Here is a 20,631-nt window from a genome sequence, read left to right as displayed (position 1 = left end):
ACGATTTCTGATCTCTGATGATTTGGAGCAACACCCATGTCGGGTTAATAAAAACCAAGTACATAGTACCAATACCGAGGACGCCATGCTAATGTGGCAATGTGGACAAAATAAATCTGCGTAGGTAGATGAAAGACAGACGGCTGCGAACCATATAACCAGTTACAAAGTACCAACTACCAAGTACCAACCACTCACGAATCAAGAGACAGCACTGGCCATGACCAGCGGCCGGACACCGACAACCTGCTTCGTCTTGCCTCCTCCGCCTGGTGCGCCAGAACTGGGACCAGATCCAGACCCAGACGCGGTGGTAGCATTGGTGTTGCTGTCGAGTCTCATGTCCCTCAGTTTGGCAGCCACGTCCTCCTGCCCACCACCGCTCGTGCTCGTAGTGCCCATCCCGATTCCTTCGTCCTCTCTCACCTGCCTCCTCAACCCTTCGGGGACGGGCAACTCGACGCACCTGGCGCCAAGTCGTCCCTTGATATCCTCAAACAACACCTCCATGGGCGCAATGTACGCTGTCTTGCTCTTCTCCCCCCAGGCCAAGACGTGACCACAGAGTCCTCCCGAGACGGGATCATACACCCAGGCGCCACTATCTCCTGGGATGCCAAATCCTCCTTCCACGCACCAGCTCACCGAGAAGGATTGGCGGCCGTGCATCTTCACCAACGACATGGCCTGCGAGATGCGACCCCGTCGGAAGCCGGATGACCGACCGCGGCAGTGTACCCGGAGGCCGGAGAGTGACGAAAGGGGTGTTATAGTGGTGAGTACGGGAAGGGGGTTCCTCCTTTGAGGGGATGCCTTAGACCCGTGTCGTGTTGAGAGTGTCGCTGGGGGAATACTAGTGCCCTTCTGCTGCGAAGTAATGGCGTTCTCAATCTTCAAGCGATCTTCGTGAACCCGAATCAGTGCCCAATCGACTTCATGCTTCATTTCCCCTCGAATCACGCGTCGAATCCCGCTACTGGCAAAGACATATCCAAACGCATGGCTGGCGAGGTGGTCATCATCGCGGTCTTCCTCGCTGGGAAAGAAGTCGTCGTCAACATCGTCGATGGCGGGTTGGGTAACGCATAGATCGTCATCTGAGTATGGCGCGATGCCTGTTCTGTCGCCAATCGAGGCCGCGTCGTCTGCGTCTGCTTCGTCTTCGGACGAGTCCTCGTCAGACCCGTCGTCGTCATCAAGACCAGGAGGGCTGTCTTCAAGGAACCAGAATTCGTTCCCGTCCGCGTCCATGATGGCATAGTCGGGGCGGATGGTGCTGGCGTCGCTTTGGTCATCGTCGTCATCACTGTTGTTTTCAAAATCCTCGTCAGAAATGGCAAGATCGGAAAACCGCGAAAGGTCTTCCTCTGATTGCATGAAACGTACATCAGCTGAAGTGTCAAATTGTCCAGGTATTCTACGTGGTGCTGCCGCTCTTCGAGCTTGGTGCTGTTGCTGCTGCTCACTACGTCGGACGATATCGTCGTCGTCGCATTCGTCTTCTTCGTCGTCGCTCGGAAGGTCGAGCATGTGATGCACTGTCATGCCGTAGGGTTCGCCGTCGACGAGGATGGTGCCTCCAAAGGAGACGGGAGGAAGATGTTCAGCGTCCTTGAAGGCTCCAATACTGGCTCCACTAGTCGGACGTTCCTGGTATTTTTGCTCCAGAGGCCTTCGAAGCATGGCTTTGGAACCTCGGTGCGTTGAGCAACTGGAACCATACCCAGACCGCCTCGGCTTTCTCCTCCTGCCGGTGCCGCTTCTTCTGACTTCGCCGTTGAGAAGGACCACGCCCCATCCCTTTTTGGGTCTAAACTTCTTCCTCAGCACATCACGGACCTTGTTGATCTGTGGGCATTGGATGCAGATGGTTGTTTTGGCATTTTCAGGGGCACTTCCGAACATCATGAGACTCAGGCTACAAGATGCTTCGGGAGAATCCTTGAGCGCGCTCTCCAATATCTTGCCAAGTTTGGGCATCACCATGGTGTTCCACTGGTCCAGGTCTCGCTGGGGAATATCGACATCACTCCATTTGCGGAGAGGCTTCTCTGCTTGTGGTGTGGAATGCTGAATCGCCTCCGCTTTTCGCTTCGAGTTCGCTCTCTTGGGGAGGTCGGGCCCAATGTCTTCAAGCGATATCTGTGGCTTTTTCTCCTCTTCAGCTGCTTTTGCCTCGGCCTTGCACATTTGCTCGATGATGAGAAGCTCAAAGGTCTCAATATCAGAGGCCGGTGGCGGCCCTTCATCATCGAGAGAGCAACATTGTAGTAAGTCCTTGGCCACCTGAAGCAGGAATGCGCCAGCGTCCTCGTAGTTGTTCCTGTACTGCAGCTCTGTGGGCGCTTGCAGGCACTTCTGAACTACCCGCATATACTTGCTGCCGCACTTTGAAGCCAGCTTGTGTGCGTAGATTCGCTGGACTCTCTCCATAAAAAGTCGGCGGTCGTACTTTGGCTTCCACAGTTTCTGTAGAGGGATCCACAGACCAATCTCTAACAAAAGCAACCCGAGACTGTAAATGTCATAGGCAGGAACAACCTCATCGGCATGAATGTCGTGGTCAGGGTGGCGATAGATGGTTGCCGAGAATGGCTCCTCTGCTTGCAAGCGAGCCAGAAAGTCCTGGCAAGATTGTAGTAGATAGGGGTGTCTCAACTCTTTAGGTAACTGGGGGCGATGCATATGCTCTCTGCTGCCGATGAGAAGGATATTGTTACTGTTGACGTACTGGTGAGTTTCTCCCTGGGCGAAGTAGCCCATGATGGACAAAGAGAGGTTGTATGCCAGTCGGAATCTATCTTCGAGAGCTGGCGACGAGCCTTCTGTAACGTTGCTCGTGGCTAGAAGAGACGAAAGGGTTCTGTGTTGTTGGAGAGTTTTTTGGTCGTGTCCTTCGGGTAAGGCATAGACCATTGCACAGCGCGGTCCATTGGGGTCGACAGTGAATCCAAGAAGCCTCAGATGGCCGCACCACGACAAGGATCGATCTTTGCAGAGCTTCTCGCCGAGTTCATGGAGCTCGAAGACGTCCTCGGCACTTCCAACAACATATGGTGGGCAGTCAGCCGTGAGAAAGTCAACGAGGACCGGGCAAGCACCCTGGCGAAAATAGGCGATCGACCTTTCTCTTGAAGTCGCCGAGCCTTCGGCGGGATCATATGGTGGAGGGTCGAATGCTTGGGGCGCGTAGGTGCTGAACTCCAGACCATTGAAGTCGATGTGTAGGGGATGGTCGTAGAGGGGAGCGTAGTCTGTACCATCGGCAGCAAGCGACCCGTGAGCATGCTTCATCCGTTTGGCGTCACCACTCTTCTCGTCAGCCCTCCTTGATTCCTCAAGGCTATAGAGGACGTCGATACAGGTGGTCAGCTGCTCCAGGAGCGCACGCCCGGTCATGACCTCGTGACTAGTCCAGTCCCTCCGCTGGGCCACAGGACTCGCACCAGGGCCGCGTGCCGACTTCTTCATCTCGTAGCGCTCCGGATGCTCGAGTCGGCCACTCTCTTCCAGGAGCCTTTTGATCTCCGACATGACGCTGGCCACCACCTCGCCCAGTCCAGCCTGGTCGATTTTCTTGTCGATGTCGACATCGCCTTGGGCGGAATACGGCGCGCCAACATCGGTCCAGTGCATCCCCCATGCCAACAACCTGTCCTGCTGAATCTGGAAATCCCGTCTCAGGTCCCTCAGCTCGGGCAAGTCCGTAACATTGGCAGCTGCGGGCGTGACTTTGGCGCTCTCATACGACTGCTTGGTGTCTGAGTAGAGCTTGGACAGGCGCTGAAGATACGTGCCACGCCGTTGGAACATGGTGGCGATCGGCGGGCGAGGAGAGACTGGGTAATTATCGTCTGCTTTCCCAGTTCATGATCTGACTTATTGCGTGCGACGAGGCTGAAGAAGGTGATGCATTGTGAGGAATTGGAGCGGTAGAGGTCGTAGTTCGAAGTTGGGTAGTGCTGAATTGATCATGCATAAAGGACCCGAGAAGTCTGAGCGGGGTGAAGCCGAGTATATCGGGCATGGGACGAAATCCTGTTGCCTGTTAATATTATTCGACGCATCAGCCAATCTTCGCCACAGCCCCTCGGGAAGCGCAGTGCCGCCTAAGATTGGCCGCCTGGAAGGATCGGAGGCTGCCTCTGGTTAGGCGCCTGTTCCGACTGGCTCCAGCCACACTTCCCAGTCTCACTCTCACCCCAGAGTTTCCTCGTTTTCGGTACAAGTTACACTGCTGCCTTGCCGTGATCATTTGCTCGTGCCTGGAATAAAGGCGCCCGCGTCTCGACAGCCTCTTTTTACAGAATAGCGACTTTACATACAAAGGACGAGGGTTGCGCTGGCATGCGTGGGGAATGCAGAGACCGAGCTGAAGCCTGGACAGATTGGCCCCTTGCCTCATCAGAACATTCTAGTAATCCGCGAAGCTAGGAAGATAGCATCCTTAGGAAACACCGCAGCATCAGTTCAATTTTGATTCAATTGTTCGATTGTGTTACAATTGACTACTTGTCTTCAGTGAAGAGGTCCACTCAAAAGGATACAAAATCCAGCTTGAGCATTGCTGCGCCTTTGTCGAGCAGGACACAAATGTTGGAAACCCCTTCCGCATAAAACCCAACGTCAATAGTTTTGTAATACAGCCAGACCCATGCGCCGAGTTTCATCATCCATAAACCACCATAGCCCGTTTCCGTTTCTGTCGCGTTGGCGTGACTCTAGGTATTGACCGCGTTAGGAAATCTAACCACCGAAACCGTAGAGGGTTCTGCCTTGTCGCTTGAGGGCATACACAACATCTGTCGTCTGTGTTAGTCTTTGGTCATGTACACGATGTGGTCTCACTCTCGACTTACCAAGCGAAGTGACAGTCTTTCTCTTTGCGTGCTCGGTGTAGGTGACAGCGTCACGAATGACCGATTCGAGGAAGGACTTGAGGACACCCCGGGTCTCTTCGTAGATCATGGCCGAGATACGCTTGACACCGCCACGACGAGCGAGACGTCGGATGGCAGGCTTGGTGATACCTTGGATGTTGTCACGAAGAATCTTGCGGTGGCGTTTGGCACCGCCCTTGCCGAGACCCTTTCCGCCTTTACCGCCTGTGAAGAGTTTCGTTAGTTATATTGTTTCATGAGAACGTTGTTGTGGTCGAGGATGTTGGGTGTTCAGGTGGAGGGTGGCGTGCAACAGCTTCAGGGAAGCTCCATGCGACGAGGAGGTGCAGCGACAACGACGAGGAGGATAATCGTGACAGCCTGATGCAGCAAAGTATTTACTTACGTCCAGTCATGTTTGCAAAGTTGATTCAAAGATGAAAATATGAGCAGTTGGTGAGTTATCGATGGTTGGTTGATGCAAGGTTGATGAATGCGGAACAACCAAAAAGTAGTAGTGGCGCGAAGATGGTCAAAAGTGGGCGGAACAGGAGGGAAAAAGAAAAGGAGGAAAATGGGCAGGAGGGAAACGAGGATTATAAGCGAAAGGGTAGACGGGTGGGCAGTGACAACAAGATCAGGTCAGGTCGGGGCCTTGGCGTTGATCCAAAGTTGCTTGGGGGGTTGATTCAAAGACTGCGAAAAGGTCGATTTGAAAATCAGGCAAAAGACGTGCTCGAAATCACTCACTCATAACAAGGCAAGGATGCGCGCTATTGATTGGCTGTGAGATTCGATGTTGGGTTTGCTTTGTGTTCTGGATGCTGCCGGCTCCAGATCACGAGGCGCTAGTATGCTTAGTCGCGTTAGTGGACCGTATTTGGTTTAGTGAATATTATTCACGTGATATGATCGCGCCTCCAGATCTCAATCGGGCAAACACCGGTTCTTCATCAGTGATATTTCAACAAGGCTATGCTTCACTCTCACTGTACAAGAACAGCGACCAGGACAACAGCTGGTCTACAAGGCTCTCTCTCGGCATATCAGGGCCCCAACATACCACATGACTCGTAGCACACATGGAGCAAGCCGAACTGTGGAATATCTTTCGATTGATCATTGTACAAGCACGAGTCATGACCTACCCATGCCACCCAGAACTCCTCTGATTCCCACCTCCCCCTAAAACCCCTTGAATCCGTCATACCGCTGCTTCTCCTTGTACTTTTTGTACCCAACATAGCCGCCACCAGCCACACCAGCGAAGAGGAGCAACTTGAAAAAGAACCATCCCCAACCACCACCCTGGGGTCTGGTGCTTCTTCCCCTCCCACTTGTCCGTGCTTGCGCAGCCTTATCTCTCCCGGTGTTTGCTGCCACGGGGTTGTACAGGTTCCGTGTCTCCACGCTGACAATGTCAAAGTTATCCGAAAGCTCGCCTGTGTGCGCACTGAAACCCAAATACGCTGTGTTGGGCATCTTCAATGGCTGATCTGCTGTGGGGGTAATGGAGAAGCAGTCGATCCATGCGTCGGTCGACTTGTACTGTAGCTGGAGCGAAAGTGACCTATCTTGGAAATAAGTCAATTTTGCTTTGGTCGGGATAGGAGCACCGCGCAACCCTCGAGCCTGTGTGTCATCCTTGGTCAGTCTCATGTCTGGTGCCTGGAGCTGCTCCTATCTTACCGAGCAACCACCGATCTCGTTCGCTTTCCCGTCGTTTGCCGCATCATATGAAGTCTTGCCGTCTCCCATCATACCCATCACGTAAGGAAACACAACCCCAGGCCTGTTGTTCTTGTACGTGTCGAAGAAAATGCCCAATCCTTCAAAGCGGTCGGCGTGCCCGAATACCGGACCAGGCTGCGCCCTCTCCTTGGTAATCCACATCGCAAACCCATCGCCGTGGAGGTGGCCTTTGCCGTGAATTGAGAACTCGAATTCCACTTCCCAGTTGGTCGCCGTCAGCGGTATTCGGGAGAAGATCCACCCTGACTGTGAGGGCATGTCGGAGGCGAGGCGTATGTACTGGTCGGCGCGGATGATTGTGTCGCCACCAAAATCAAACCACCGACTTGACATGTCCGAGTCGAGGTATGGAGGCGCGAGACTGTGTGTTCGCAGCTGACGAGAGAACACGGGAGTGTTAGCCAGCGGTCCAGCAAACGCAGGAGGATAACTAATTGTGTATCATAACTCACAGGGACACTCTTCATCTCTGGGTCTGCTTCTACCGCCGCTCGCGTGCCCACCGCACATGCCGCCAGCAGCCATAACGACGACCAAACATTAGATGGCCACATCTTGAACAGAACAGTGCCTGTTGCTCAGAAGTTTCGCGATAGCGTGAGGGAAGAATTCTGTCACGGAGACTTCATGGCAAGACCACAGCTGTGTCTTCAATAGTTGTCGCAGGCACCCCTTAAAGGCGCAGAAAAAAGTGAAATTGTCACGTCGGACTACTGTAAAGGTGTTCAGTTTCGCCAGACTATTCGACGCAGGTGAACTGGGGCTTGTGGAGAACACGAAATGGTTTGCCGATGGGGCCCCTGCCAATAAGTCACTCCGGCCAATTGTTATAGGCGGCCAGCAGCATGGCTTTGCGAGCTACCACCGCCCGGCAGACCTGCCTGGTAAAACTTAACTAGGTCTCCGTACAGCCCGTCAAGTGAACATTTCTTGTAGAGGTACTTTTCCCCTGCAACAGAAACGCTATCCAAGCAAGTCCCACAGCACACCTAAAGCTCTATCCGTCTCAGGAACTCAAGACGACAGGGATTGTCACTACATAATCAGAAGACCGTGACAAAATGGCCTTTGGCGGCTTTTTCGGCGGCGGTTCGTCCAAAGACAACTCTTCTTCGTCGACATCATCATCCTCCGACTCTTCGTCCACATCCGTCACGAACCCTCTATCCTCCTCATTCTCGTCTACTGGCGGTACAACGACGACGCCGGGCGTGACACTCCAGCGCATCCAGTCCGCCATCAGCGAGCAATCCAACGTCGCCAACGCAAAGCAGCTAATCTCCAATGTCCACACGAATTGCTTTGAGAAATGCGTCCCCAATCCCGGCAGCAGTCTGAGCTCGGCAGAACAAAAGTGCCTGACCGCGTGTATGGAGAAGTATATTGATGCATGGAACGTCACGAGCCGGACATACACAGCGAGGTTGCAGAGGGAGAGCGCATCGTTGGCCGGTGGAATTGGGGGTGCCGGCGCCGGAGGGGGAAAGGAGCTTTTTTGAGCGGACTCGCACAGCGACGTTGCGAAGGCCAGCTTCATGAGGCCGGGGCTGGAAAAAGCAGGATCCTAGAAGCATCCATATTACTGGAACCTGGTTGACTCCCAAAAGGTGCGAGCCACAAGCCAAGCAGAAGGAGCATGGGACGAGGCCCGGCCGGCCATCTTCAGACTCGATCAATCGACCACTTGCATGATGAGCCGGTGCTCTTTTGTACATGATGCACTGGACACCCGATCACAGCGAGTGCAGTGGTCGCCCACCAAAGCACTTGCAACGCTCTGGCTGCTGTTGACTTGGAGCCTCGTTGATGTCGACTCAGCGCCTTTTCGCAGCCTGCACACGCCTCTCAGATGTATACAACAAAACAGTCTTCCTTTTACTTCTCAACAGAGGTCTTCTGCTGACTCACTCATCGAAAACGTCGTTGTTTGGGGCGGTTGGCGTGTTACGAGTTTCGCCATCTTCCCTTGTATAGACCTATCGATTCCACAACATAGCTGTACAATAGTCTTTACTTTAGGGGGACCGTTAAAAATTTAAAAAAGCAATCAAATTTCAAAAGAAATGCTTGATACAGTTATGGATGGAGCAGAATGATCTTTACGAGTAGTTCATGCCCCAGTGCCGCGGACCGCTTAAGACTAGATATTACTGCTTCTCTGGTCTTTTCCTTCTCCCGACGGACCAGATGCGACGTGTTTGAAGAGGACACAAAAAAATTACTGCATTGAAAAGTCAGAGGCTCATCCAAGGCTCAACTGCTCTGCTTCTGTGCATCAGAGGGATAACTTCTTGAATGGCAAGTATGCAAAGTCGATATCTCAGGGCCACCCGTGCCGATATTGTCCTGGTACAATGCACTGAGGGCTTTGTGCGATTTCCCATATCGCCTTTTGAAGTCATCATAGATATTTCCGCTTCCTGCTTCTCGCTCCCCGCTCTTCGCTTCGTCGTCGCCATCATTATACACAGCAACAACAACATCCACAATCGCCGCGGCCCACTAAACACTGCAACCGCAAATCCAAAGAAACCACGTTCACCACCAGATTTTCATGGTGGCTTCTCCCTTAGCCGTATCCGCTATCATCAAAATTCGTTAATACGAGGACTGCACCGGCTGCAGCACAAATCGAATCCGGGGCCACTTTTTTTTGTTGTTGCTCATGTCGTATCGAATCAGAATATCTGGCCGTCATTCCACAGGGACAAGGCCTGAATTCTGTTCGTCTGTCTCTGGTACTCCGTACTCGGTGGCATTTTGTACGATGCTCCTTTCGATCTTCGCTGTGGCGACGTCATAATCAAAAGTCCACGAAGAAATGGCCGAATCTAAGTAACATGTCAGTTCTAGGGCATTCAGAAAAGCTGGTCATTAGGGTTTCATACGGGTCCTCTCCTTTCTTGCCGTATTCTTCTGTCTCCTCGGGGTATTTGTCGAACTGACTGGCATCACCAGCTCCACCTTTCACTGGCGGGACGTACGGGGCGTCAATATCTTTCTTCAGCAGTCTTTCCCAGGTAACCTCCGCGAACCACGCATGGTTTTTGATGTCTGCTGGACCGCCGTGCAAATTGCCCAATCTCTTTGTCAGATCATTTGTGATCAGCTGAACCAGAAGGTCTTGAGCGTCAGCATGAATGTAGGGAGGGTATTTGACTCTTCCTTTGAGGATGTTTTCGTAGATCTTGACAGGAGACCCTCCGTCCCAGAAGGGAGTGAATCCGCACAGCATCTCGAAGATCAAGATCCCGAGAGACCACCTGGAGACGTCTTAGTGTGAACGCTCAAAACACGGCGACAGGCAAGCTCACCAATCCACGGACTTATTGTACCCTTTTGAGGCTACAACCTCGGGAGCGAGGTAATCTGGCGTACCGCAAAGGGTCCACGTAATGTCAGGCACTTCTTTGGCAAAGCCAAAATCGGTGATCTTGACGTGGCCGTGTCTATCCAACAGCAGGTTTTCCGGCTTCAGGTCGCGGTAGATGATGTTCTGCCCGTGCAGATACTCCAGTGCCAACGTGACTTCGGCAGCATAGAACTTGGCTACGGGATTGGGGAAACGCTGTCGCAAAAATTCAACATTAGCTTAATAGCAGACAAATCAAGCACAAGGTATTACCTGAGATTTTCGAAGCAGACTGAAAAGCTCCCCTCCCTCGATAAAGTCCATGACCATGTACAGGTTTTTTGAATCCTGGAACGTTCCCCACAGTGTGATGAGGAATGGGTGCTTGACACGTTGCAGCATACGTCTTTCGTCATTTGTATGCTCAATTTGTTTCATCTTGACCACCTGGGCCTTCTTCAGGACTTTGATGGCATAGAAGCGTTGGTTATGTTTTGACTGGACCAGGTGCACCCGCCCAAACGAGCCCGTGCCCAGGGTCCTCTGGATTGCAAAGTCCGAGAGGGTGTATTTGCCCTTCGTTTGTCTCTGCACCGGCTTGGAATCCACCACGCCCCCAGTAGGGCTGACAACAGGAGCAGCGTTCATATCGACGCCGCCGTTGCTTTCGACCGTCTTGGCATGAGGTTCTGGAGTGGAGGTGGTTGTCACAGCCGTGGTGGCTTGGGAGGGTACATCGGAGGCGCCTGTAGTCTTGGAAGGGACAGGCGATGAGGTGTCGGTCTTATGTGAGGACTTGTATTGAATAGGCTGATAACTGCCTCCACCTGATTGAGCGGACTTGTCGTCAGAAGACTCCTTGGTCTTCTTTTTCTTGAGGAGACCTCCAAAGGTCGGCATTTGGGTGACGCAGGGAAGCGCACGTTCCCAAAGGCTGGAATGCTAACAATAGGATGATTCACAGGAGCTCGGAGGCCTGTTGGACTGCCCACCGAGTCGCAACGTGGAACGTGGAATTAGTTGAGGGAGGGCAATGGACTGCGAAGTGGGGAGGGGTAGCAACAGCCGCAGCTCGCAGCTCGCAGCAAAAGTAGAAAAGAGGCCAGGATCAATCCAAGACGGTTTGCTCGATTATTCGGTCGGGTAATGGGCTGGTCGCTGGGAAGCTGCAGCGCAGGCTGATAAGCTCCAATAAAGAGTGGAGGGGAAGGTGACGACCGCGACAATAAGATCGGTCAGGATTGAGATCGAGCTTTGGCACCTTCTTTTTTTCGGTCCTTTCAAGGAATAGTGAAGCACAATCGAACTGGGGGAGACAGGTTGTGTATCACAAACACGGACAAGGAATGAAAAGGGCAGGTCGGAGCTCCAAGTTGGAAAGCTGAGAGACGGGATCTTTGAACTTCTGCGTCCCTTCTTCCAGGAGCTGGGGGAGGCCTCTGGGTCGTCACTAGTATTCAGTGGTTAGGTAAAGAGGGTGGTGGAGGGCGAACTTGTTGAGCTTTGGTGTGGTGGATGATATTATTGGCGATGAGGGCACCAGTGATGAGCATCATTTGGTGAGGGGCCAATGCCGGGCGGTACAGGGCGAGCAAAGAGCGAGGGGGGAACAGAGCACCAGGGTTACAGTAGCCGGTGGATTAGCTGTGCGGGATCTAGATTGTGAATAAGGAGAACAAGCACCAACACCAACACCCAGGCCAGCACTAAGCACTGCGGGTAGGACGCAGGCTGTGGCGATTGCAGGCAGGCAGGCGAGAGATGGTGTTTTCTTCGTCCTCAGAGACGTGGGGAAACTGATTACCAGACAATCGCCCTTTCACAGGCTGCTCGTTGCTCGTCAACTCTTGTCGCTCCTCTCATTCCTGTTCATCTGCTTGCTTATTGCCTAGTCAATTCCCAGTTCTGCCCACTCACCTCGTCTCTTTCAGCCACGTATGTCACGGTCCACTAGTATCTGGCTCGTGGTGGTGGAAGAGCTACCCCTCCTTACGTATGTCGTAGATAAAGGCGCCCACTGGCCGACCCAGCCGAGGTTTGCCGGGGCTGTCCGCACCACCGCTGTCTATGCCCGCTATCCCCGGGTGACATAATCCCGCTAAGAACGCCCAATGCGCCCACCACGCCTAACCATACAAAGCCCTATATATACCTGGCAGTCCTGGGTACATAGTACGATGCATGGATGCAGCTCTGTGTACAGGTATTCCTCCTCGCGCTCAATGACGCCGCCAACAAAACAGCCGAACAGATAATGTCCTGTATATCTGGATACAAATCCACCAAGCTCTTTTCCCTCATGCTCGTGCCAACCTCATTTCTCGTGTTACCTCGTCCACAATCTCCTGCGCCTCGCCTGCTGTGCGCGCCTCAAAGTCATATCGTTTCGACTCGTTAATCCTTCGCACTACAATTCGAACAAGCTTGGGGTGCTTGGAGCTGACCTTGCACTTCAGGATATCGGTGAATGCGATCGAGCTGAACTTTGCGTTGGAGCTGGTGTCTGCCGGCATGACATGGATAATGTCGCCATCAAACACAAGCACCCTTTGACTCCCTTGAGCAAATCCACCAAGCTGTTTGCGTGTGACATAATACTTCTTGAAGTTGCTGGCACTCGATAAAAGGTCCTGTTTCTGTGCCAACGGGTGGAGCGGCTGACCTCTCTTGCCTTTTTTGGGACCTTGAATGTCTAGTAAGAGTGGTGCATTTGGCGAAGAGCTCCCCGGCGAGCCTGTCAAAGAGGCACCAGCACCGAATCTTCGACGCACAAGATCCAGTTCAGATCGTGCCCCTAGAGCTTCCACAGTGCGGTCCAAGGGTGCAACAGTATTTGTCCCGGCCACTTTTAGCACGAATCCAGCCTTTTCAAGATTCCATCTCTTACAGACATGGTCTAAAATCTCAGCAATGTAACCATCCGTCGAAATCTCCATAGTCATTGTCTGGGCAGTCATTTCGAGGTTTAGATATCGTATTCGAATCGTCTTTGTAGCGCCCATTCGTGGAGTAGCCTGGGGTGCGGCGGGCGCTGGGAGATCTGCAGGCGTTAAAGATGTGTTGCTCAGCGCAGAGGTGAATGGTTGGCCAGCCAGAAGAATGTTGGTCCGTGACGGCAGTGCTTTTGCTGCGGGAGGAGGAGGTGCCTGAGACTGGGGTGTAGTTCCGTCAAGCGCGGCGACAGGGCCGACTTCCACTGCTGCTTCTGGTATGAATTGAGGCGTTTCCTTTTTGTTCGCTTCATACTGAGCCGCAGAAGCTTCGACAAGCGCAAACTCATCAAATGGACGATCTCTTGCGCGACCTCGACCACCTCTGTTGTTGTTGTACGTGAAGTCCGCTATTGGCCTCGTACGGACGAGCGGTGGGAAATCATCATCCACCTCTCCATCTTCCACCATCCGTAATGTCCACTTGTTGACATCGAGCTGTTCAGGCTTGAGAGGAGGCTCCCGCTTTTCCTCCCCATATCTCCACAGAGCGTGACCGATCGCTTCTGCGACGGTGACCAGACTACCGTCTTTGGAGTTACGAGCAAGTGGCATCTCAAAAGGCTCATCGGCATCGCTAGCGAACGGTGTGTATATCTTGACCCAAAGTGGGTTAGGAGTGCCTTTGCCAGAGAGACCAGCAAATGCCTGTACGGGGTTGCTCGGAGCCCTTTTCTGAGCACCGAGAGCCGCTGTGAGTAGACTCTTGGGCTGTATCATACTAATAGGTCGAGGAGGTGGTAGTTCATGCAGGATTGGCAACGTCCGTTGCCTTTTGGGTGATTCTGGTAGAGATGAACGAGAGCCTGAGCCGGTCAAACTGCCGAGCGTGGGCGGTGTAGATGTAAGATTTCTGTCCTCCATGGTGTTGAGGAGCGATGCAGAGTCCATGGTCTCGCCCAGTTCGGAAGAAATTGCGGATCCAACGGATTCCACATCAGAGTCATCTTGCACATCTCCTGGTTGACCTGGACCTGCGTTGACCCTTAAAGGAGCCTCATCGGGGTTGGGTGCAGATTTAGACCTTTGGCCTGCATGGACTTGGCGACGCTGGAAATAGGCCGGGTCGACTTCATTCTCAGAAGACATATCGCTGCTTGTGGTGGTATCTCGTCTGGCGCGAGCTTTGACAGCTTCGACAGCACCAAGAGAGCCGGTTCGGCGCCTGTTGTCCGTAGGGCCTGCCAAAGGGGATGTCCTTTCCCCGTCAACATCCGAGCCGCGGATGGGAGATGAGTCGGCTCGGTGGCGGGAAGGCATCTTTGCGAAACGAATTTGCTGCGCAGCACGTTGTGCACCGTCGGCCTCCTCGTCAGACTCGTCGGTGAGATCGCTGCTGTCGTCATCCTCAACATGCTCCTTTTTCCTTCTTCGCCTGACGTTAAACCCGGGACCAATAGTGTCGTTGCTGGTTCTACCAGTGACGAGGCCACCTTCATCCTCATCGTCAACCTGGGAGTTTATTTGCTGCAGATCGGAGCCTTCCTTAAGATACTCGCTATTGATCGAGGTCGGAATGGGCGGAGAGTATGTCCGGTGAATAGGGTCCGCTGACCAGCCTGCTGCGCGGAACCCAGGAGTATTCAAGATTGATGAGTTAACGTTGATGAGTCGCTCTGCAGTGCCGTCTTTCGCACTCCCTAGGTAAGATGTGCGCAGAAACCAGATGGCAAAACTGGCGTCTAAGTCAGCGGGATCGATTTCATGACAACTGAGCCAGAATCTCCGGACGGTCCACCGCGGTACAGTTGGGGGGACATCCTTACTCTTCATTTTGTAATAGGGCCATGTTAGGTAGGATACTTGACCAGACAGACAAGTCTTCAGTCCAGGGTCGCGTAATTCCAAGTTGAATCCATCAAGGGTCAAGTTAATCCACCAACAGCGCAGTCTTCGTATCCTTGGAGCACACGAGAGATGGCCATAAGCCGCATAAATGACTTCTTCAACGTAGGAATTGGTATGTGAAACAAGATATCTATGATGTTTGATCACTCAGGACTAACATCGAGGGAGTCCATGTTTGACTTCGCTAGGTGGCAGTTGGCTTACAACTGAAGCACCACCGAAACACGGTTCGACAAGTTGCCCAATTTGGCGGTAGGTGCTGCTGCTTTTGCAGGGGTTGTTCCCCCTCGACGCTTACTAACCAATCAGCGCCACTGCGAAGTATGTCAGCCTTGCAGCTCTGGTGGCCGTAGCCTCGTCACTTTAACTGCGGGCTGCTCTTGTGCCTCTGTCTGACTTTCTCAACCTCATCGTTCTTTGTCCCGGATCAACTTAGGTGGTTTTCTGCCTTTCAGCCCATTTCAGTTTACTTCGCAATCATAATGGAGTGTCCTCATACCTATCTAGATACTCTCCGACCCCCCAGACCTAACCAGAGTGTCTACCGCGAAGACTGCACCCAATGTTTCGATTCCATAGACGATGAAGCTGGTCTTGACGTCTGCCTGCATTGCTTCAATGGTGGCTGCGCAGGAGATCGTAACCACTCTCTACTCCACTACTCCTCTACGGAACACCCACTCGTTCTAAACATCAAACGAACCCGGAAACAAGTCCAACGAGATGAGCCCCCACCAAAGCTCACCAAACTCGCCATTGCCGCGGAAACAGAGGAGGACAAGTATGATACAGTGACAAGAGTCAAGTGCTATGCATGTCAAATACAAGATCTGAATAAGGACTCGGGAAATCTACCTGCAGTTGTGGATGGAGTCATGAAGGCCATGACTTTTGCCAAATCAGAAGAAGTCAAGGCATGGGAGCAAGAGTTTACGCCGTGCGAACACACTCTCTGTCTGGAGCAGCAGCCTAGCCGACAGATTGAATCACAAAACCTGGGTTCATGTTCCATGTGTGATCTAAAGGAGAACCTGTGGCTCTGCCTGGAATGTGGTAATCTTGGGTGTGGCCGCGCACAGTTCGGTGGTATTGGTGGCAACTCCCATGGCTTGGGTCATGCAACAGAGACCGGTCATGCTGTTGCCGTCAAGCTAGGTTCCATCACCCCAGAAGGCAATGCCGACGTCTATTGCTACGAGTGTAACGAGGAGCGGATTGATACAGACCTTGCAAAGCACCTCGCTCACTGGGGCATCAACATTGCGGAACGGGAAAAGACTGAAAAGAGCCTCATGGAGATGCAGGTGGAGCAGAATTTGAAATGGGACTTTTCAATGACAACAGAAGATGGCAAAGAGCTATCCCCACTCTTTGGGCCTGGCCTCACTGGTCTAAAGAATATTGGCAACAGTTGCTACCTTGCAAGCACTGTACAATGCCTGTTCGCCTTGCCGGATTTTCAACAGCGGTACTACCACCCTGACGAACCGCTTCCAGCCACTGAACTCCCTGCCGAAGACCTAGAGACACAGCTGCGGAAGCTCGCTGACGGTATACTCTCCGGCCGCTATTCTCGTCCCGAAAACACCGTCCGTGCTACTCCCGACAATCCGGAAGTACCGCATCAGAAAGGTCTCTCCCCCGCCATGTTCAAACACCTGATCGGACGGGGACATGAAGAGTTCTCAACTATGAGGCAACAGGACGCTTTTGAATTGCTCCTCCATCTCTTCAAGCTCATCAATATCTCCAACGGATCTCGCCCTTCCGAAGACCCCGTCCAGTCTTTTCGCTTTGCATTGGAGCAACGGTTGCAGTGTCTGAACTGCAAGCGAGTGCGATATAGAACTGACGAGCAAGACAACATTTCAATTCCTGTACCGGTCAGGAGGAAACCAGTATCAAACGGTGACAGTGAAACAGCAGATACGACGAAGGGTGCCGAATTCGAGCCAGTGTCACTCAAGGAATGCCTGGACATCTTCACCGCTTCCACTTCCGTGGAATTGACCTGTCCCGCTTGTAGCTCTAAGGCAGGCTTTTCAAAGTCGTCCAAGTTCAAGACGTTCCCCCGCAACCTCGCAATCAATCCTCTTCGCTTCGAAATCATCAACTGGGTGCCAACTAAACTCGATATCCCTGTTCAAGTATCAGATGAGCCGTTGGACCTAAGCATATATAAATCTTCTGGATTGCAACCGGGCGAAGAGGAATTGCCAGAAGATGCAGACGTGGGAGAGTCTAAATCGTCTTCAGCTACATTTATCCCGAACGAGGCCGCCCTTGAGCAACTTGCGTCTATGGGTTTCCCTCTAGTACGCTGCGAAAAGGCACTTCACGCTACAGGCAACGCAGACGCCGAGGCCGCCATGAACTGGCTGTTTTCGCATATGGATGACCCTGATATTGACGAACCTCTAAATCTTGGTGGCAGTAGTGGTGGCGGAACCGGCTCAACTGACGATGCTGACAAGATTGCTCAGCTTGGTGATATGGGAATTAGTGTGCCACAAGCACGCAAGGCACTGCGGGAGTGCAATGGTGATGTCAACCGAGCTCTAGACTGGGTCTTCAGCCATCCTGACGATCAAGGGGATTTCGGCGAAGATGTCTCTGCCGCTGCCAGTCAACCGAAGGCACTCCCCGGCAGTGATCAATTGCCTGCCAAGTTTGAACTTCAGAGTATTGTTTGCCACAAAGGCGCCAGCATTCATGCCGGTCACTATGTCGCGTTCATTCGAAAATCGATTCCAGGAGAAGGCAAGGAACGACAGTGGGTTCTCTTCAATGATGAAAAGGTTGTCAAGGCGGCGGACGTGGACGAAATGAAGAAGTTCGCATACATCTACTTTTTCCGCATGGTATGAGGGTCATCGACAGCGACGAGTCAGGTGGTTAAGGCCTAGGACAGTACGATTACACACACGGAATGCATGGATCAGACGTGTATGAAAAGCCGAGGGAAGGGAGATTTGCTACTCGAAGCAAAAAGCAATGGCCGTGATCAGATATCATAGAATAGAGGGACAGTAACTTTCCAGAAGCTGATATCCACATCATGAGATACAGGTCAGTAGCCAGACATACAAGCGGTACTCTGACAAGCTATGTACATCCGTACGTACGTATGCACATCGTGTAGATCTATCTATCCATCCGCATCCAATGTCATGTGTTAGGAAACCCAGAGTCGACAGGTCCCGTCGCCCCCAGCGCTCACGAGCCACGGCTGCTGGGGATGCCAGTCCAGATCGAGAACACCCAGACCTCCCGTGATCTTGTGCCCGCGCAACACCTTCAAGGGGACGATCTGGGCGTTACTCATCATGTCGCTGGTGACTTGGCCGTGGAAGACCTGGATGCTGCCGTCGTCGCTGCCGTCCGCGAAGAGTGGGTAGCGGTTCGTCGCGGGGTGGAAGCGCACGGTGCGGATGGCCTTTTCGTGGAAACGAAGGGTCTTGTATGGTCGAGGGGAGAGATCCAGGTCCATCCACAGCAGGCGCCTGTCGTATGACCCGACGATCAGGTTGTCCGAGCCGGCGGTGGACGAACTTGTCGGGTGTATGTCGAAACTGCTGATCCAGCGAGCGCCAGGTTGGATGATCTTCAGCAACGTCTGCTTGGACAGGTCGTACGCTCGAATGACACGTTGGTTTGCGACAAAAAGGATAGGCTTGGTCGGGTGGAAGTGTGCCGCTTGAGGAGTACCACCTCCCTTGAGCCTCTTTCGGAAAGGCAGTTGGGTTTGATGTTTTGAAATGGTGTGGATGGCAATGGCTTGTGATGCTGGAACGCTGCTTGCGGGACAGATTGTGACAAAGTGGTTGCCGCCAGAATGGAATGATAGCGTCTTCGCCGTATGTCCCAGGTGAATGACCAGAGCCACCCTCTGATCCCGCTGGGAGGAGGTCGGTCGACTCCACTTGACACTTGTGGATTTAGATGTAGTATTTTCGGATGCCGCAAATCCCCATCCTGCGTCCAGGACCGCTTGCGCAGCGTCGACTTCTGGGCTAAAGTCTGTGCCCAGTTGAGGGTTGCAGAGATAGATGTTTTCGCCGGCGCAGGCAGCTAATATAGGTGTATCCTTTCCAGGTCGCCACCGAACGACATTGACTGCAGCATCCGAGACCAATTTTGCAGACCAGATTTCTCGTGGAGGCATCAAGGTCCAGACCCTGGCAGTGCCGTCATCACCACCAGTAGCTAGGTATGTTCCGGAAGGATCAATGGCCAGAGACCTTACACGACCTTTATGGCCATGAAACCGGCCGGCCTCGTGTGTGGGGAATGGTCTGAGTTCATCCGGATTTGGTAACTTGGGCAAGAGTGAATCAGGGTCAATGTTGAGCTTCGTTCGGCGTACTCGAGGTGCAAGATATAAATCCAGACATCGCTCGAATTTCTCTTTGACGAATCGCTCATAACCTGGCACCTTGCGTAACGAGGCATGATCCGTGGGCAAGTAGTCTTTCTCTCGATCTTCTTCGTCGGCCTTTTCCCAGGCTTCTTTCTCCTTTTTGTCTGGAAGGTATTCTGGTGGTGGGTGATAGCTCTCATCAAAACCCGGAGGAGGCAGTTTCGGGGCGGGCATATGCATGGCATGATCTGCCCTGGGTTGTTCGTCGGCCCAGATATCATACTTTTGTATTTCATCCTCCTCTTCCTCTTCATCTTGAGGCGGCTTGTATGGCAGAATGCGACCTTCTCGGATTGCGCGAACAAGCTTCATGACTCGTTTTGCTTCGTGTTTGGACGGCACAAATCGCCTCTTGGGTTCTGGAGCGGAACTCAGAGGCATTATCTCGGTTTTACTGGTGAACCATTCGACTGTGGGCTCGTATGGGTCGTATCCGTCAGTGGCGACCTCATTCATCTGTACCTTCTTGAGCAGCTCTAGTTCTTCTCGGGTGAGTTCTAAAGGTTTCCCAGTGGCAGGGTCTGTAAGGCCAGTCCATCCTTTGGGAACCTCAATGCTATCAAGTAGCGCATCCAGGGCTTCTCCTCTGGCTGGCCTCATGATCTTCTTCCCGTTTATGTTGTAGCCGATATGAGGGTAAGAGTCATAGAATGACAGTGGAATATTCCCAATCGTGTTAGCTTCGTTGTCTGGGACCGAATAATCCGAATCATCGCCGGGATCTATCTCGGGATAGATATATCTGTCATTCCCGTTCGCATCTTTCACGACTTCGTAGTTGGGTTCTTCATCAAGTGTGCCCGGGTCCTTCTCTTCAGAAGTAGAGGCCACATCCCGGATGCCAATGTCCACCTCTGTAACATCTTCTGTTTGTTCTTTCTTTTTGGGCTTAAATAGCTCTTCATCATCTTCTTGGGGTGACTCTTCAGTTCCTATGGACACTCCATCGCTCTCGTCTTCGGCGCCACTGCTCGTGCTCGAGTAGTCTTCGTCACTGCCACTGGCAGATTCTTCGTCCGCGAGAGTTCCATCCAGTTGTGCAAAATCGAATTCGTCTCCCGACACCACAGCTGCATCATCGTCAACGTCTCTTGTTACGGCCTTCCGCTTCTTGGATTCGACCATGGTGCTGTGCCGGTGCTCAATACTGTGGCTGCCAGACGTTTGGAGAGCCAAAAAATTTCGAGGTTACGGCGAGTGTCAATTTGTGGAGAAGCAACAGTAACTTTTTCTGCCGGCCCCAACCAAAAGGCGGTGTGCGGCGAAATTCCTTGCCTGCGCCTTGGAGTTTTCAATCCATATTTTGTTGACAGCCCGTCTTCTCAACGCACCGTAAGCATTTTTCCTTTCCTTTATCTTTGCGTTGTATCACAAGACTATAGAACCAAC

At 52.6% G+C, this 20,631-nt stretch overlaps 8 protein-coding genes across 8 annotated transcripts; 2 read left to right on the top strand and 6 right to left on the bottom strand.

Annotated features, from left to right (window-relative positions):
* Positions 1–201: 201 nt before the first annotated feature.
* Positions 202–3,813, bottom strand: AYO20_03885 (hypothetical protein; the record flags this gene model as incomplete). The annotated part of the gene is made up of 1 exon (XM_022642185.1): positions 202–3,813. One exon carries the CDS (start codon positions 3,811–3,813, stop codon positions 202–204), a length of 3,612 nt encoding a protein of 1,203 aa, XP_022501842.1.
* A 933-nt stretch (positions 3,814–4,746) lies between these two features.
* AYO20_03884 (histone) lies at positions 4,747–5,296 on the bottom strand (the record flags this gene model as incomplete). Its single annotated transcript, XM_022642184.1, has 3 exons — positions 4,747–4,802; positions 4,860–5,105; positions 5,287–5,296. The coding sequence occupies 3 exons, from the start codon at positions 5,294–5,296 to the stop codon at positions 4,747–4,749; spliced, it is 312 nt and encodes a 103-aa protein (XP_022501841.1).
* A 769-nt stretch (positions 5,297–6,065) lies between these two features.
* On the bottom strand, positions 6,066–6,965 carry AYO20_03883 (hypothetical protein; the record flags this gene model as incomplete). Its single annotated transcript, XM_022642183.1, has 2 exons — positions 6,066–6,512; positions 6,570–6,965. The coding sequence occupies 2 exons, from the start codon at positions 6,963–6,965 to the stop codon at positions 6,066–6,068; spliced, it is 843 nt and encodes a 280-aa protein (XP_022501840.1).
* A 728-nt stretch (positions 6,966–7,693) lies between these two features.
* On the top strand, positions 7,694–8,131 carry AYO20_03882 (hypothetical protein; the record flags this gene model as incomplete). Its single annotated transcript, XM_022642182.1, has 1 exon — positions 7,694–8,131. The coding sequence occupies one exon, from the start codon at positions 7,694–7,696 to the stop codon at positions 8,129–8,131; it is 438 nt and encodes a 145-aa protein (XP_022501839.1).
* Positions 8,132–9,435: 1,304 nt separating this feature from the next.
* Positions 9,436–10,884, bottom strand: AYO20_03881 (cAMP-dependent protein kinase type 2; the record flags this gene model as incomplete). The annotated part of the gene is made up of 4 exons (XM_022642181.1): positions 9,436–9,463; positions 9,521–9,895; positions 9,947–10,200; positions 10,258–10,884. The coding sequence occupies 4 exons, from the start codon at positions 10,882–10,884 to the stop codon at positions 9,436–9,438; spliced, it is 1,284 nt and encodes a 427-aa protein (XP_022501838.1).
* A 1,397-nt stretch (positions 10,885–12,281) lies between these two features.
* On the bottom strand, positions 12,282–14,747 carry AYO20_03880 (hypothetical protein; the record flags this gene model as incomplete). The annotated part of the gene is made up of 1 exon (XM_022642180.1): positions 12,282–14,747. The coding sequence occupies one exon, from the start codon at positions 14,745–14,747 to the stop codon at positions 12,282–12,284; it is 2,466 nt and encodes an 821-aa protein (XP_022501837.1).
* A 557-nt stretch (positions 14,748–15,304) lies between these two features.
* Positions 15,305–17,689, top strand: AYO20_03879 (hypothetical protein; the record flags this gene model as incomplete). Its single annotated transcript, XM_022642179.1, has 1 exon — positions 15,305–17,689. The coding sequence occupies one exon, from the start codon at positions 15,305–15,307 to the stop codon at positions 17,687–17,689; it is 2,385 nt and encodes a 794-aa protein (XP_022501836.1).
* A 308-nt stretch (positions 17,690–17,997) lies between these two features.
* Positions 17,998–20,367, bottom strand: AYO20_03878 (hypothetical protein; the record flags this gene model as incomplete). The annotated part of the gene is made up of 1 exon (XM_022642178.1): positions 17,998–20,367. The coding sequence occupies one exon, from the start codon at positions 20,365–20,367 to the stop codon at positions 17,998–18,000; it is 2,370 nt and encodes a 789-aa protein (XP_022501835.1).
* Between the last annotated feature and the right edge of the window lie 264 nt (positions 20,368–20,631).

This window comes from Fonsecaea nubica, assembly GCF_001646965.1.
Source record: "Fonsecaea nubica strain CBS 269.64 chromosome Unknown Scaff19, whole genome shotgun sequence".
Taxonomy (NCBI): Eukaryota; Fungi; Ascomycota; class Eurotiomycetes; order Chaetothyriales; family Herpotrichiellaceae; genus Fonsecaea; species Fonsecaea nubica.
This window is presented reverse-complemented; position numbering and strand designations above follow the sequence as displayed.